The 12,706-nt window shown below is 40.7% G+C and overlaps 1 protein-coding gene across 3 annotated transcripts in view; it reads left to right on the forward strand.

The window, feature by feature from the left end:
• BCAR3 (BCAR3 adaptor protein, NSP family member) overlaps positions 1–12,706 on the forward strand; it is a 61,732-nt gene that overhangs the window by 45,540 nt on the left and 3,486 nt on the right. For all 3 annotated transcript variants that reach the window (XM_054285768.1, XM_054285769.1, XM_054285770.1), the window contains 5 exons: positions 4,644–4,772; positions 5,858–6,300; positions 6,878–6,978; positions 8,785–9,419; positions 12,091–12,206. In XM_054285768.1, coding sequence (XP_054141743.1) covers positions 4,644–4,772; positions 5,858–6,300; positions 6,878–6,978; positions 8,785–9,419; positions 12,091–12,206 — 1,424 coding nt within the window. The remainder of the gene's footprint in view (positions 1–4,643; positions 4,773–5,857; positions 6,301–6,877; positions 6,979–8,784; positions 9,420–12,090; positions 12,207–12,706) is intronic.

Consider the following 12,706-nt stretch of genomic DNA (forward strand, 5'->3'; position numbering starts at 1 on the left):
AAAGCTATTCAGAAATCACTGTCTGTTTTTGTTTTGTGAGGCCTTGGCCAATGATGCTGCTTTTCTGTGCAGGAGGAAATAAGACTGACAAGAATGTTTTTGAGCAGTATTGGAGCATTTGGTTCTACATGTAAATGCTCTGTGCAAGTGTGTTGTGTTTGGTGGCCAGTTAGTAGAGTTACAAGTGAAATGACACACATTTTACTCATTATAAATTCATGTAATTGAATATTTTTAAATGCTTGTATTCATAGTGACAGATAGGCAGTCTGGTTAGGATCACAAGGGCACAGGATTAAAGACTGTGAAAGGATCTCTGCAGCCAGTGAATTATATATTGATCCAGAATTGGAACTTTGACAATAAAATGTTCATTTTCTGTATAAACAAGTTCACTGCTCTCTAGTGGCTTGGAATTAGAGAAATTTCATTCTTTTTCACTTTTCCAGATGTTCTTGGTGTCCATGGTCTGTGTGTTCTCTCACTTCTTTCCTGTTTCATATGTTTGTCTTCCATCCTGGTGTTTCCTGTTCTTGCCCCAGCATCCCCTTCATATTTTCTGTCAATTGGTCTTTCTGTTAAATTATCCACTTGGCTAAAAGATATGTAAATCTCACAAAATTTAAGTTGTTCATTAATCACAAAGTTTCTCCCATCTCCTCATTAGTTTGGAAGCTCTATAGGACCTAGTGATTTTACCCCGTCAGAAAGTCACAGTTCAGCATTCATGGTGTACTTGAGCAAACATAGCAGACCTCCAGTGCTGGAGAAAAGGTGGATTGATGAGGAATCTTAAATATGTTTGGTTTAGATGGATTCAGTACATTTATTAAAACTTTAAACAAAGTACTAAAATTTTGGCTAAGGTATGGACTTGACTTTCTTCCTCAGATCACACTTCAGTTTTCACAAAGCTGTTCTCATTTATCCCCAATAACCATCTCTTTTTCTTTTTTTCCTGAAACCTTCAAGGCAACAGGAAATCAGGTGTTTCCAAGGCTGCCTGTTGGGCTCATTTAACTGTCACCTGGCAGAGCTGTGTAAAGCACCAGGAAGTAATTGAGACTGGATGGGAATGTGGCCCCCTCTAGTCTTGTACCCGTAACAGACCTTGGCTGTGCTTTGCGTAAATAATGCTTTGCCAGAGGGATACAGAGAGAGATGATGTGAATTTTGGCTTCATCTCAGCTGAATGAGGGGCTCTAGCATGACAGATTTTGGACCACTTCCGAACAGTGTCTAAAATTAAAAGCCTTTCCCTCATAATTCAAATTGGTTTAGGAAAAAAAAAAAAAGAAGAAGAAAAAAAATCCACAACCAAACAAAAAAACCTTAAACACATACATAATAAATAAATAAATAAACCAAACACATCATCACCTTAGAGAGTAATTAGTTAATATCAATACAGAAATAACTGTGGGACTTCTCTTTGTTTACTACCAGCCTCATACAGTAGATTATTCAGCACAATCTAATGTGAAAAATTCCATTAGGATGGTTGACACAGGAGCTTGGTATAACAAGCTGCCTTCGAAGAGTGTCAAACACTCGCATGAAAGGAACCCCTTGGATGCATAAGCAGCAGATTATTGTGAGAAATTCCCATTAAAATACATTGACAAATTTCAGAGGCACAGCATATTGTGGTAGGTAGGTAAAGTCCCCTTCAAATTTACCCTAAATGAGATCACAGTTTGATGTTTTATTTCCTTAAACTTTGATATTTTCCAGGTTTTGGTATGCTAGATTAACATTTGCCTGGGGGAAAAAAAGGTAAAATAATATGTAACATTAAGGATAGCTTGTTACATCCCAAGCACAGTTTGCTATTAGATTAATGGCCCTGATGGAGAAATCATTTGTGAAATATAATAAACTGCCAAAGAGTTTCTTAGTTTATAACTATTGACTGAAATTTTTTCCCTCCTTCTAACGTCTTGGCCCTCTAGGTTGTTTTCCACAGTGTATGTAAGTAGGCTTGAGGGCTTTTGCCAGAGGGTGATAATATTGTATTACTAGGTAGTTATGTATTTTTATTTTAAGGACCTGTTCACAAAACAGGTCTGTTCACAAAAGCTCAGCATGGCAGAAATATCTTAAAATAGCACCAGGACTGGAAACAATGCAACTAAAATGTGAACAAACAGTTCGGGAAAGCACACACTTACAGGGAGTTCTTTGTAGGCCAGGAAAAGCATCTGTATTTGAAAACAGTGGCTGCTGACTTGATTTGCTTTTTTATTCCAGGGATATCTGACAGGGTTGTTAAAGATCTCAAAGTATTTAAACTGAAAGCTTCCCTTTGTTGCAAAATACATGGAAGTCTTTCATTTTTCCCTATATTATTTTTAAATTTCTTTTTACCATCCACTTCACTATCTATTTGTAGATATAAATTGAGTTTTCTTTCTGTCATTGAGTAGCAGCCAACAGAGTGTCTTAAGCAAAGAAATAAAACAAGGAGATAGTACTAAGTTGCAGCTGGATGTTTTTGTTTTCCCTTGAGGGGGTATTTTAAAAGTTCCCCAGACATTTCTTTGTGCAGTCAGGGGAAAAGGTGCTTTAGAAAAGCCTCAGCTCAGTTTGTGTGCTCTTCACTCTACCTACAGCTTGTGTAGATGCTACAAAACTTGCTATTGTACTCTAAGATGTGGTAGTGAAAGGACCGTTAATTTTAGAATCATTGCCAGTCAGCTTTAAGTGGGTTCCCAGCCATTTGAGTTGGGAAATACAAGTGATGGGTGTGTGCCAGAGGTCCTTCAACTGTGCTGGTCTGATAGGTCACAAGGGATTGGAGTGCAGGGGGCATTTTTGGCCCTTCCCTGACTATGTTTTGACACTTGAATATGCTTTTGGACTTCAGTCCTCACCAAGCCTCTTCTGTGGCTCCTTGTACATCTAGTAACTTCACCTCTTCATGTTGTGCATGGGTTTATGAATGAGCCCTTTCAGTCTAGGTCTTATTTCTCTAGTGGCATGGTTTCTTTCTGCACAGTCTTCTCATAAAGCATAGAGGGAGTTGATGCAAAACCTTAATGTACAAAAGCACAAAGAATTTGCTCCTTGATGAAAGTGCTTGTCCATTTTAAACCAGATTTGTATGGACAAATAACGCCCTATTCTGGTGCCCAGAAGGGAAGCTAAAGTGAAAAGTGATTCTTTACCAGCTTGTGTTTATCTTCTGCCTTTCTATGTTAGCTGCTAGTATTTGCCTAAGAGAAGCCTTAGATTTTTCTGAGAAAAGTGGAGAGAAGAGGACAATTTATCTCAGAATTTCTGTGGGCTCCCAGCATGTTTAAATTATCTTGGCAGCAGGATGCCTCCTCTGGCATTATTCCACTAAAAATCTGCTGTCTGGTAATCTGTTGTAATTCAGTCTGCCTGAAATTGCAGGGAAGGCCATTGAAAGAAGTGTTAAATGTGTGCCACCTGTTCCCACAGTTAGGTACTGTGAGTATTCACTGTGAAGAAGAAAATCATGGAAAGAACAGGAATTGGTGGGCAAGCCTTCCCAGCTCTTTTTTAAATAATGCATGTGTTCCTCATTTGAATCAGTGTGTCAGTTAAAGGAACCCATGAGCTTTGGCTCATATCCAGACCTAAGAAAAAAATCCATAATGCACAGGAGCAAAATGCTGCATTTTGCTGGAGGGCCCCTCTCTCTCTCCTTATCCCTCTTTTTTTTTTTTTAATGGTCTTTCTCTGAAGAGAGGGTATACTCTGATTCTTTGATCAGAGTTGAACATGTTCTGAGGCTTTTGAAACTTTTCAGCACAACAAAGATGGGCTGGAGTCCCAGCCCTTGGAGAATGAAAGGAAGTTCAAAGTACTTCCCTCCTCTGAGTACTTATGAAAGAGAATGTGGCTTCTCCAGAGAAGATCCTACACCTGACTGCTAGCAACACTGCATCCATAAGGATTAGCCAGCCAGAGTGGGCCAGCATGAAAGCTGTGCTCCAAAAAGAAATTAAGATAGAAATTTTCCAGAAAATTGCATAGTGTAGTTGTAAGTGGTGATGGAGATATCTCCAAGCAAAACTCATGCTTGTTGTGCTAAGGGGCAACAAGAGCTTTTGTCCTTTAGGAAGGGAATATCTTGGATATGCAGATTTAATGACTGTTAGGACTAAGCCCTTTAAGATTGAAATTTTACTTTGGCAAATTGGTTCTTTGGCAACAGAAATATTGAACAACTAAATGTGTCCAGCTTAGCCTGTCTTGATGCATTTGGAATGTTCTTAACTGGATGGGTTCAAAGGGTGCTGCTGGGAAAGAATCTGAATTTAAAACGGAAGTTTGAACAGGAAGAATAGTGGAGCAGGCATTTGGGTCCAGCTCCATATTTTTGGATATAGTTAGGGTTCTTATTGGAAAGAGGAAGTAAGAGAAGTGACTTTGTAGGTGTGTCACTGTGAGTTTGGTGCACAGGCAGAACACTGTGCTCCGTTCCACGCGGTGTAGAACAATCACACGTTATCTCACACAATGCCGGGCTTTGCAAACACAGCCCGGAGAGCCAAGCCAGCCTGCTGAAAGCAGCACCTGCATTCCAGTGCAGGTCATATGATGGAAGTCATAACCCAGGTAAAATGTTAATCACTAAACTTGGCACAGTTGAAGCTTTTAATCTTTTATTGCAGTTTTCTAGGGAGAGGCAGGTTATGGACAACAGCCCGGAAAAGCTGAAGAAGGAGCTGGAGGAAGAGCTGCAGCTGAGCAGTGAGGACTTGCGCAGCCATGCCTGGTACCACGGACGCATTCCCCGGCAGGTAGGTGCTCTTTGCTCTGCCAAGTGTGCTCTGAGCTTCTACAGACTAGCAGAATCTCACTGATGTGCTCTACACATCTCTGAGCTCATTTAGTAGGAACATAAAGCTTATTTGTATGAAAGCTATGGTATTTATCAGAGCTTGGCATAAAATGAGGCAGAGGAAGGGTTCAGGGCAGACCCTGGTGGGAAATAGATACATTTCAGGATTTTTGTGCACTGAATAAATCTGGAAATGGAATTTTAGCTTTGTGTAAGAATACTATGAGCACATATTGTTTAGAGAACACTGACATTAATTTGTTCCAGTATTCTTAATGAAAGTTAAAATGTTTATTTTCTTTCTTGCGCTTGGAACTTGGGGGAGAGGAAGAAAGAACTGCAGCAAAATCAATTCAATCACTTACATTTTGATCCTTACAAATGCAGTTACAGACGCGGTAAGGCTGAGGTTGGGTCGGAGCTTCCGGAGCCGCTGGAGCTCCCCCTGCGGGCCTCCCTCAGCCCCGGGGCAGGGCCGGCTCAGCTGCCACCCTGGCACTTGGCTCTTGGCGTCCTTTTTAACTCATGAGAGGAATAACTCAGAAAAACAAGGTGTCTCTTACTCTTCCTAGTCAGTAGTATTTACATGCAGTGTTCACAAAGAATTAAAAAAAAAAAAATGAAAGCTTCTGTCACATAAGGTAACAATGAAAGGGCAGAATCCAGGATCTTGTATTAATGGCTTCTAAATTTCAGTGTGACTATATTCAGATGCTTTAAACTTAAAATCCTGGGTCACTTCTTTCCCTTCATGCCTTATTTTCTATTACCAAACTAAAAGAAATACACATGCAAAAGTGGGTCAGCTTCTGTCTGCTGGCTCCCTCCAAGAAGCCCTTTCAGATCTCTGTTGTGGGTTGAGCTTTTAACTAAGAATTGGAGACATAATTGTTCTACCACACTTCATGCTTTGCTTTGTATTTGTGACTTTATGTATTCTTGCAGAGTAGCCAAATTAATTCCTGTGTTTAAGAATATTTTGTCGTAATGTATTGTTTTCTGATTCTGGAAGTAATTTTTTAATGTAATTCTTTTTCCTCAAAGGTGGCAGAAGTCCTAGTTCAGAGAGATGGAGATTTTCTGATTAGGGATTCTCTTTCCAGTCCTGGGAACTTTGTTCTTACCTGTCAGTGGAAAAATACCCCTCAGCATTTTAAAATCAACAAAACAGTTCTAAGACTCAATGAAGCCTACTGTCGTGTTCAGTATCAGTTTGAACTGGAAAGTTTTGACACTCTCCCTGGCTTAGTCAGATACTATGTTGGGAGCCGCACACCAATATCAAAGCAGAGCGGAGCAATTATTTTTCAGCCTATCAACAGGACTGTGCCTCTCAGGTGTCTGGAAGAAAAATACGGTGTAACTCCAGTCCAGCAAAAAGAGCCAAGCACCCCTGGAGGAAAAACAGAAAGTGCAAAAAGGCTGAGTCTTGGTACATCCAGCATGCAGTCCCCGGAGCAGAGCATACCCAGAGGAAATCTTCTGAGGTACCTTAATTTTGCTGTCCTTGTGGAAGGAAATGCAGTAAGTGCATCAGCTCCTGGTGGAGGTGATGTGAGTTTTCACTCTGACTTGAGATGGAATACCGGGCATGAGGGTTGGCTGATTGTTAGCAAAGGATCGACAAATCCACAAAGTGAGAACAAATGTAGACTCTGGAAGCACAACAGCACTGCAGTGACTTGGCAAATCCTGACCATGTAAGACAAAGGATTAAAATAACATCTTGCTGCTGCTCCAGAGCAGTCTGTTTTTCCATAGTTGACTCCTGAAATAAAAACTCCAAGTGTGGGATAATGGATCCTAATATCAGTGTCTGAATCAAATGTTCCATTAGAAAGGAAATACCTTCATAAATGCTGCAGGGTGACACATAGTATAGCCCATTTCACTGCCACTACAACAGCAGTTTATGAATAAATGAAGTACCTTTTATTATCATAAGCTGTCCAAGTGGAAAGCTAATGATCCTTGCACTGGTTATGATATATTCTGGCAGTTAGACATGTATTTTAAGTGCTGCATATATTGATATGTTTTTGTTTGCATTTTTGTTTACCCTAGAAACAAAGAAAAAAGTGGTAGCCAGCCAGCTAGTTTGGATCACGTTCTGGAGAAAAGATTCCCTTTAAAGGCTCACCAGTCAGAGAGCTATCTGCTAATAGGTATGTTTTGTAATTAAAAGTTTCATACTTAGAATCGGTGTGTGTCCAGGTGGTCTGTTACCCTTCAGCCCAAAGTGAGACTGCTGAATGTTCTGAGTACTGTAAATACATTATATTGATGGCCACTGTAAGCTGTGTTAACACACTGCTTCTCTTCAAGCCACTGGAACAAGATTTTTATTTACTATGCACCAAGTAGTTGAGAACCTTAGCACCCAACTCAGCAGGCTTCCACACCAAAGAAATGACAGCTGTGGTTGGCATTAATACCTTTTTTAATGGTATTACCTTTCCTCACTTCTTCTTGACAAGAACTGGCTGGCATTAATACCTTTTTTAATGGTATTACCTTTCCTCACTTCTTCTTGACAAGAACTGGCTTGTTTCACTCATGTCTTTCTGACAAAACATTTTTAAGTAGAACTGGTGTTTCATGGAAATTCTGGTAACCACTTTTTCTCAGGGTAAACTATGCAGATGAGGTAATGTTCCTCACTAGGAGACAAACACTTTCATGGCTTTTGTACTCAGTTCTGTTCTTCCATCTCACTCAATCTCTCTACCCTTCATCCCTTTTGCTTTTTGTTCCTTTTGCTGCTGTTTGGTTCTGTGGCCACTGCCATCCTAAGCAAGGGATCCAGGGTGTGATAACACTTGGGGCATTTCATTTCTCAGATTCTTCAAAGGTTTAAGCAGTTGTTTCCATACTAACTTGTGTATAGAAGCTTGCAATAATGCATCTCTTCCCATGTGGACAAACGAGTATTGACTTCCAGGGCTGCTTGTTTTGAATGTGCTTTGTTAAAATTCTTCATGCCTATTGTAGGAAGAGTTCTCATGATAAAGAGAACATTAAGTATTTGTACAGTGAGATTGTATTTTGTTAGAAAGAGTGTGCTCCTGTGTTTTAACAGTGGGATGGACAGACATTTATAAGGCAGGCTTCTGTCCCTCTATTTGAATTGATTATTCCAGTCTGTAGCTGCAGATACTTTTATTTTGGTACTACAACAGCCTGAAGAGTTTTGCTGTGCATTTTGTTATAGGATCCTTTGAGCAGGTCCTGTTATCATATTGCTTAAGGGTGGTGACAGCCTGTGATTTGGAGTTTTTGTTTTCTATCTGTAATCAAGCAGTAACACCCACACAGTGCAATTGGCCACTTTGCTTAGATACCAGCAAATGCTCTGAGAATTGCAGATTGGGGATGTCTGACACAGGACTCAATCCCGTATCGGATGCCAAGGGTACAGGATGAGGCATAAATACACAGAAGTACATGGATCCAGCTCTTCAAACTAGCTCTGTTTCACAAAAAAGATTAGCATTTCTGAAGTTCATTCCTTCTATACCTTAGTTCAGGTTCAGGCTTGACTTTGGGAAGTTTTGCTTTCATCTCAAGCTTGTCATTCTCAGAAATGACTCATCTTGTATGTGACACAGCTGGAAGTTGCTGTTTTTATAGCATGGATCAGGTTACAAAGAAACCTCCTATTCCAAGCCATGGAGGCCATCCAGCTCTGACAGGATAGCCTATGTATGCAGCAGGGACTGGAAGTATTGTCAGCATTACCACAGAATAATACTATGGTGCAGCTGTTCCATGTATTTGGGATTTTGGGAGGATCAGCAAGTGAATGGAATTTGCTGGCTAGGTCATTCCTCAAAATACACAATTTTGCCAGCAAATAATTGACATGATCTGTCAATATTATCCTTAGGAAATAGCATTAGGAGATGGACCCTGGCACAGGCACCAGGAATTGTATGTATTTTGGCCTTCTAAAACACTGTTTCCCCCTGCAGGTTCAAGACATCCATCTCGATTACCTGAAGCAGATGCAAATTCCTGTCCAAGCTCACCTGCATTTAGAACAGGCAGTGAACCATCTCTAAGCCCCACAGTTGTTCAGAAAGTCATCTCAGAGTCACAGCTAGGGGAGGCTCTTAGAGGATCAGACAGTCAGCTCTGTCCAAAGCCTCCCCCTAAACCCAGCAAAGCCCCCCTGATGAAGCCCCCCGATTCTCCTTCGGCTTCCCACAGCTCTGAAGGACACTACTGTGAACTAAACCCTGCCAGACATCCCACAGCAGCAAAACAACCCTTGTGTCAGAAAAACAGCTATGTGAAACATCTGGCACAAAATGAGAGGGCAACATTCAGGAACTCTGAAACAAGCTATTTGATCCTTGATGATGATCCTGCAATGAACCCTGCAGATCCTTTAGAAGCTCCAGCTCAGATGGCTGAAGAAGACAGCATCTTTTCTGCACCTGTTTATGAGACAGAGTCTAGTTTTAAACCGAATGATTTTGAATCCAAACTACTTCCTCCTGAAAACAAGCCATTGGAAACATCCATGTTAAGAAGAGTTAAGGAGCTCTTCACCAACAATAACCCAAAGATTATTGCACAGCATATTCTTAGAATGGACTGTAAGGTAAAAAAAATCATGTGTTTTATTTTATACTGTGCCAGTTTAGACTTTTAAAAGAACTGATTTGAAAAGAATAATGGGTAGATTTGCAGCTAATTTAATGTTTGTATTGCTTGCAGGAATTTTTAGTTTGTTTTCCATTTGAAGAATAAGAATATTCACAAACACCTTGGACTAAAGCTCTCTCATCATGCTTGACTTTAGACTCAAGGTTTTAAGTTCCATATGTCTTTTAAATCTCCTATCAGTTGCTGCATACCTGTGATTCAGCCTTTCTCCTGTATTGGAGGAAGAGCTCTCTGTGCTGTAAAGCATTGTGGGGAGAACTGCTCACAAAAGGAAAATGCTGGTTAGGGCAAAGAGCAGGGAGACATTACCTGGTTTGGTAATGTTTTTGGTTTTTATAATGACACATGGTCATTATATACAATGTTCAGTGGAATTAAATATTTAAACTTCCAAAACCAGCTGCTCTTCTAATCTTTGTCTGAGTTCCTCTCTTACAGCTGGGTAGGTGCTGTGGGAAAATAGCTATCAGGACTTGTGCTCTTCTCTCTTGTTAGAGAACTGTGCTAGTGGAATTGCTCAGAAAGATGTAAAAAACCACAAAGAACTGTTCTTCACATTGTAGACTTTGGTCAGCTGCCAGGAGATCAGCTAATGGAACAGAATGACAGAAGAATCATCTCCTAATGAGATGATGACTTTGTGTAATTAAAGGAATGTAGCTGCATTAAAATCTGCATTACTTTGCTGGCGTGACTGAGTGCTGTACGTGCTGCAGAGCAGCCACAGGAATCAAATGCTATGGTGGGTATCTAACCCTCAAGCTTTGTTGGACTTTGGGAGTTTTAGTCTTTTAAGAAGAGTTTGAGAAGCAAAACACGAGGCTCCTTACTGGGCACTGCAGACAGGAAGGGAAGTGGCAGTGGTGATGCTCCAGAAGCAGCCCATCAGTAGCACTGTGCTGGTGCTGCTGCACTGATGAAGGTCTGAGGAGGGGGCAGTTCCCTGGAGCAGCTGAGTGTGTGAGCCCTGCCAGCTGCTGGGGGCCAACAGCAAACACAGCTTCTGCCTTCCTCAGTAGCACTGTGGGCTGCTGCTAAGTGAGGCCTCATGCAGACAGGGTGACTCAGAAAAACTCAACTCCACAACTCCTCACTCTTCTCAGAAGTGGTAGATTGAGGTTTCTTTACTATGGTTCCAAGAGTATTAACAGCATTCTCTAACATTTTAGTTCCAAAATTCACCTTTTCCTTCCTTCTGCCCGCCCTAATTTATCTTTAATATATTGTTAAAGAGTATGTTGCTTAAAGGCATAGGATATGCATGCCTTAGAGAAGTAGTGAGTTTATATGCATGTATATAATATTCAATTAGCTCATTATTAGAGTACTTATTTTAAATACTGTAAACTTTGCAATGGAACTAAGGCACCGAGTAGCCTGCTGCAATTAGAGTTATTGGAGGGCTTTGCATAAACAGATTTTTGGATTTTGGAGCAGGAACAGTAACTAGCTGGGACAGGTAGAGAAGTCTGTTTGATGTTCACATCCAAATGCTGAGCCACTGCCTGTCATTTACTGGCAACTTGTTCTGTAGACTGCTCTGATAAGAACTGCATGATGCAATGGGATTGGCTTGTGAATTGGGCCAGAATGAATGCTTTGTACTGAGATCCCAGGCTAAAGGTCATGTATCCTCTGTGTGTGTCATCAGTAGTTCAGTTTGCCTTTTAAATAATGACATTTCAAATAAGGAATCCCCCAAATGTAAGTGATGAGGTGAGTGTTTGCCACTTGCATACCTGTGATGCACTAGCAACCAGTGTCTCCAGGGTCTTCACATCACTCCTGCTTCTCTAGAAGTGAAACAGGTTTTTCTACAGTGCTGTTTTGTACTGGTGAGGCTTGTTGTGCAGCCCAGATCACTTTCATCATTTCACAGCCAAAAAAGCCTGCTGATGGGTGATAACCAGAATATTGCAGGCAGATTGGCTAGTAACTATGTTAACATACAGGCCTTAAACCAGCAGATAATCCTACACCATCATATTCATGTGGTTTTGCTTATTATTAGCAATTATAATTGCTATAGAGATAACCAGTAGCTAATGCAATCTGTTTAAGAGGCAAAGACAAATTGGTAAGGGTCAGCTTTCACACACTGACTTCCTTAGCCCCTCATCATTGTCCTTCATCTTTATGAACTTTTGTGAACCTAATTCTTCTTTAGGACCCTGTGATGTAACCAAAAATGTTCTGAGCAGTAGTTTTTTTAGAAAGGAAAAAGGCAAAGCAAGCATGTATGTCCTTAAGGCGAAGAGCAGTGCCTGACAAGGATCAGGTTGAGAGTGCACTGCATTTCCTGGAACCTGCACAATAATCCCTTTCTGGAAGCAGAGGATGGAGTTTGATAAAGCATTGTGGTTACACCTTTTATGTTTTCTGATGGCTTTCTCACTTCAAAAAAAACATTTCCTTGGCTTTTTTGTGTAAGGCACTGAACATGCATAGGATAAAGCTTTTCTCTGATGCCTGTATTGCAGTGTTGCATGCTGTACACTTAGCTCTTTATGCCATGCACTTACATGGAGAACTTCTCTGTGGCTAGAGTTTTTTAGGTGTTTTTAAATTAGTTTTAAAATTCATGCAGAGTTTTTTGCATTTCACAGGTGGCAAGGATAGTAGAAGTTTCTGAAGAGATGAGGAGGAATATGGGAGGGAACTCTGGTCTTGAGTTGATCACCTTGCCTTACGGACATCAGCTGCGCCTTGACCTGATTGAGAGGTAAATGTTCCTGTTCCTCATTGCCAGGACAGGTGGCCAGAAGCTCAAAGCCTGGCTGCACTGTTCTCATTTCCTTCAAGAATGCTCTCCTGCATGTTTCCTGAATTCACATGTACAGATTATTTCTGGGATGGTATGTACATTTGTTTTGATTAGGAAAGGATTCCTTAAGGTCGTAAGGCAACTGTGCCATGTAGCACAGGGAAAGGGGAAAGGTGTTGAAAGCAGGAACAGCTGAATGCCATCAGCTCACCTTTACAAGCTCAAGGAAACTAAAACTCAGGGGACCTTTAATCTATCTGAGTATGTACGTGTGTGTGGAGGAGACTGAAAGGTAGTATCCTTCTGCAAGAGGCTAGAGGATCTAATAAAGTACAAAATTATTAGCAAAGGTTTCTTAAAAACCTCTGCACACGTCAAAGGGGAGCACTTAAGGTGTTTCTGGTTCTGGTATTCTACATTTTCTGCTTCATATTGTAGTAATTTAATTGCTGAGATAC

The sequence above is a fragment of the Melozone crissalis genome, unplaced genomic scaffold, assembly GCF_028551555.1.
Source record: "Melozone crissalis strain CALT ecotype California unplaced genomic scaffold, PUWL_Pcris_2 ptg000045l_1, whole genome shotgun sequence".
In the NCBI taxonomy this organism is placed as follows: domain Eukaryota; kingdom Metazoa; phylum Chordata; class Aves; order Passeriformes; family Passerellidae; genus Melozone; species Melozone crissalis.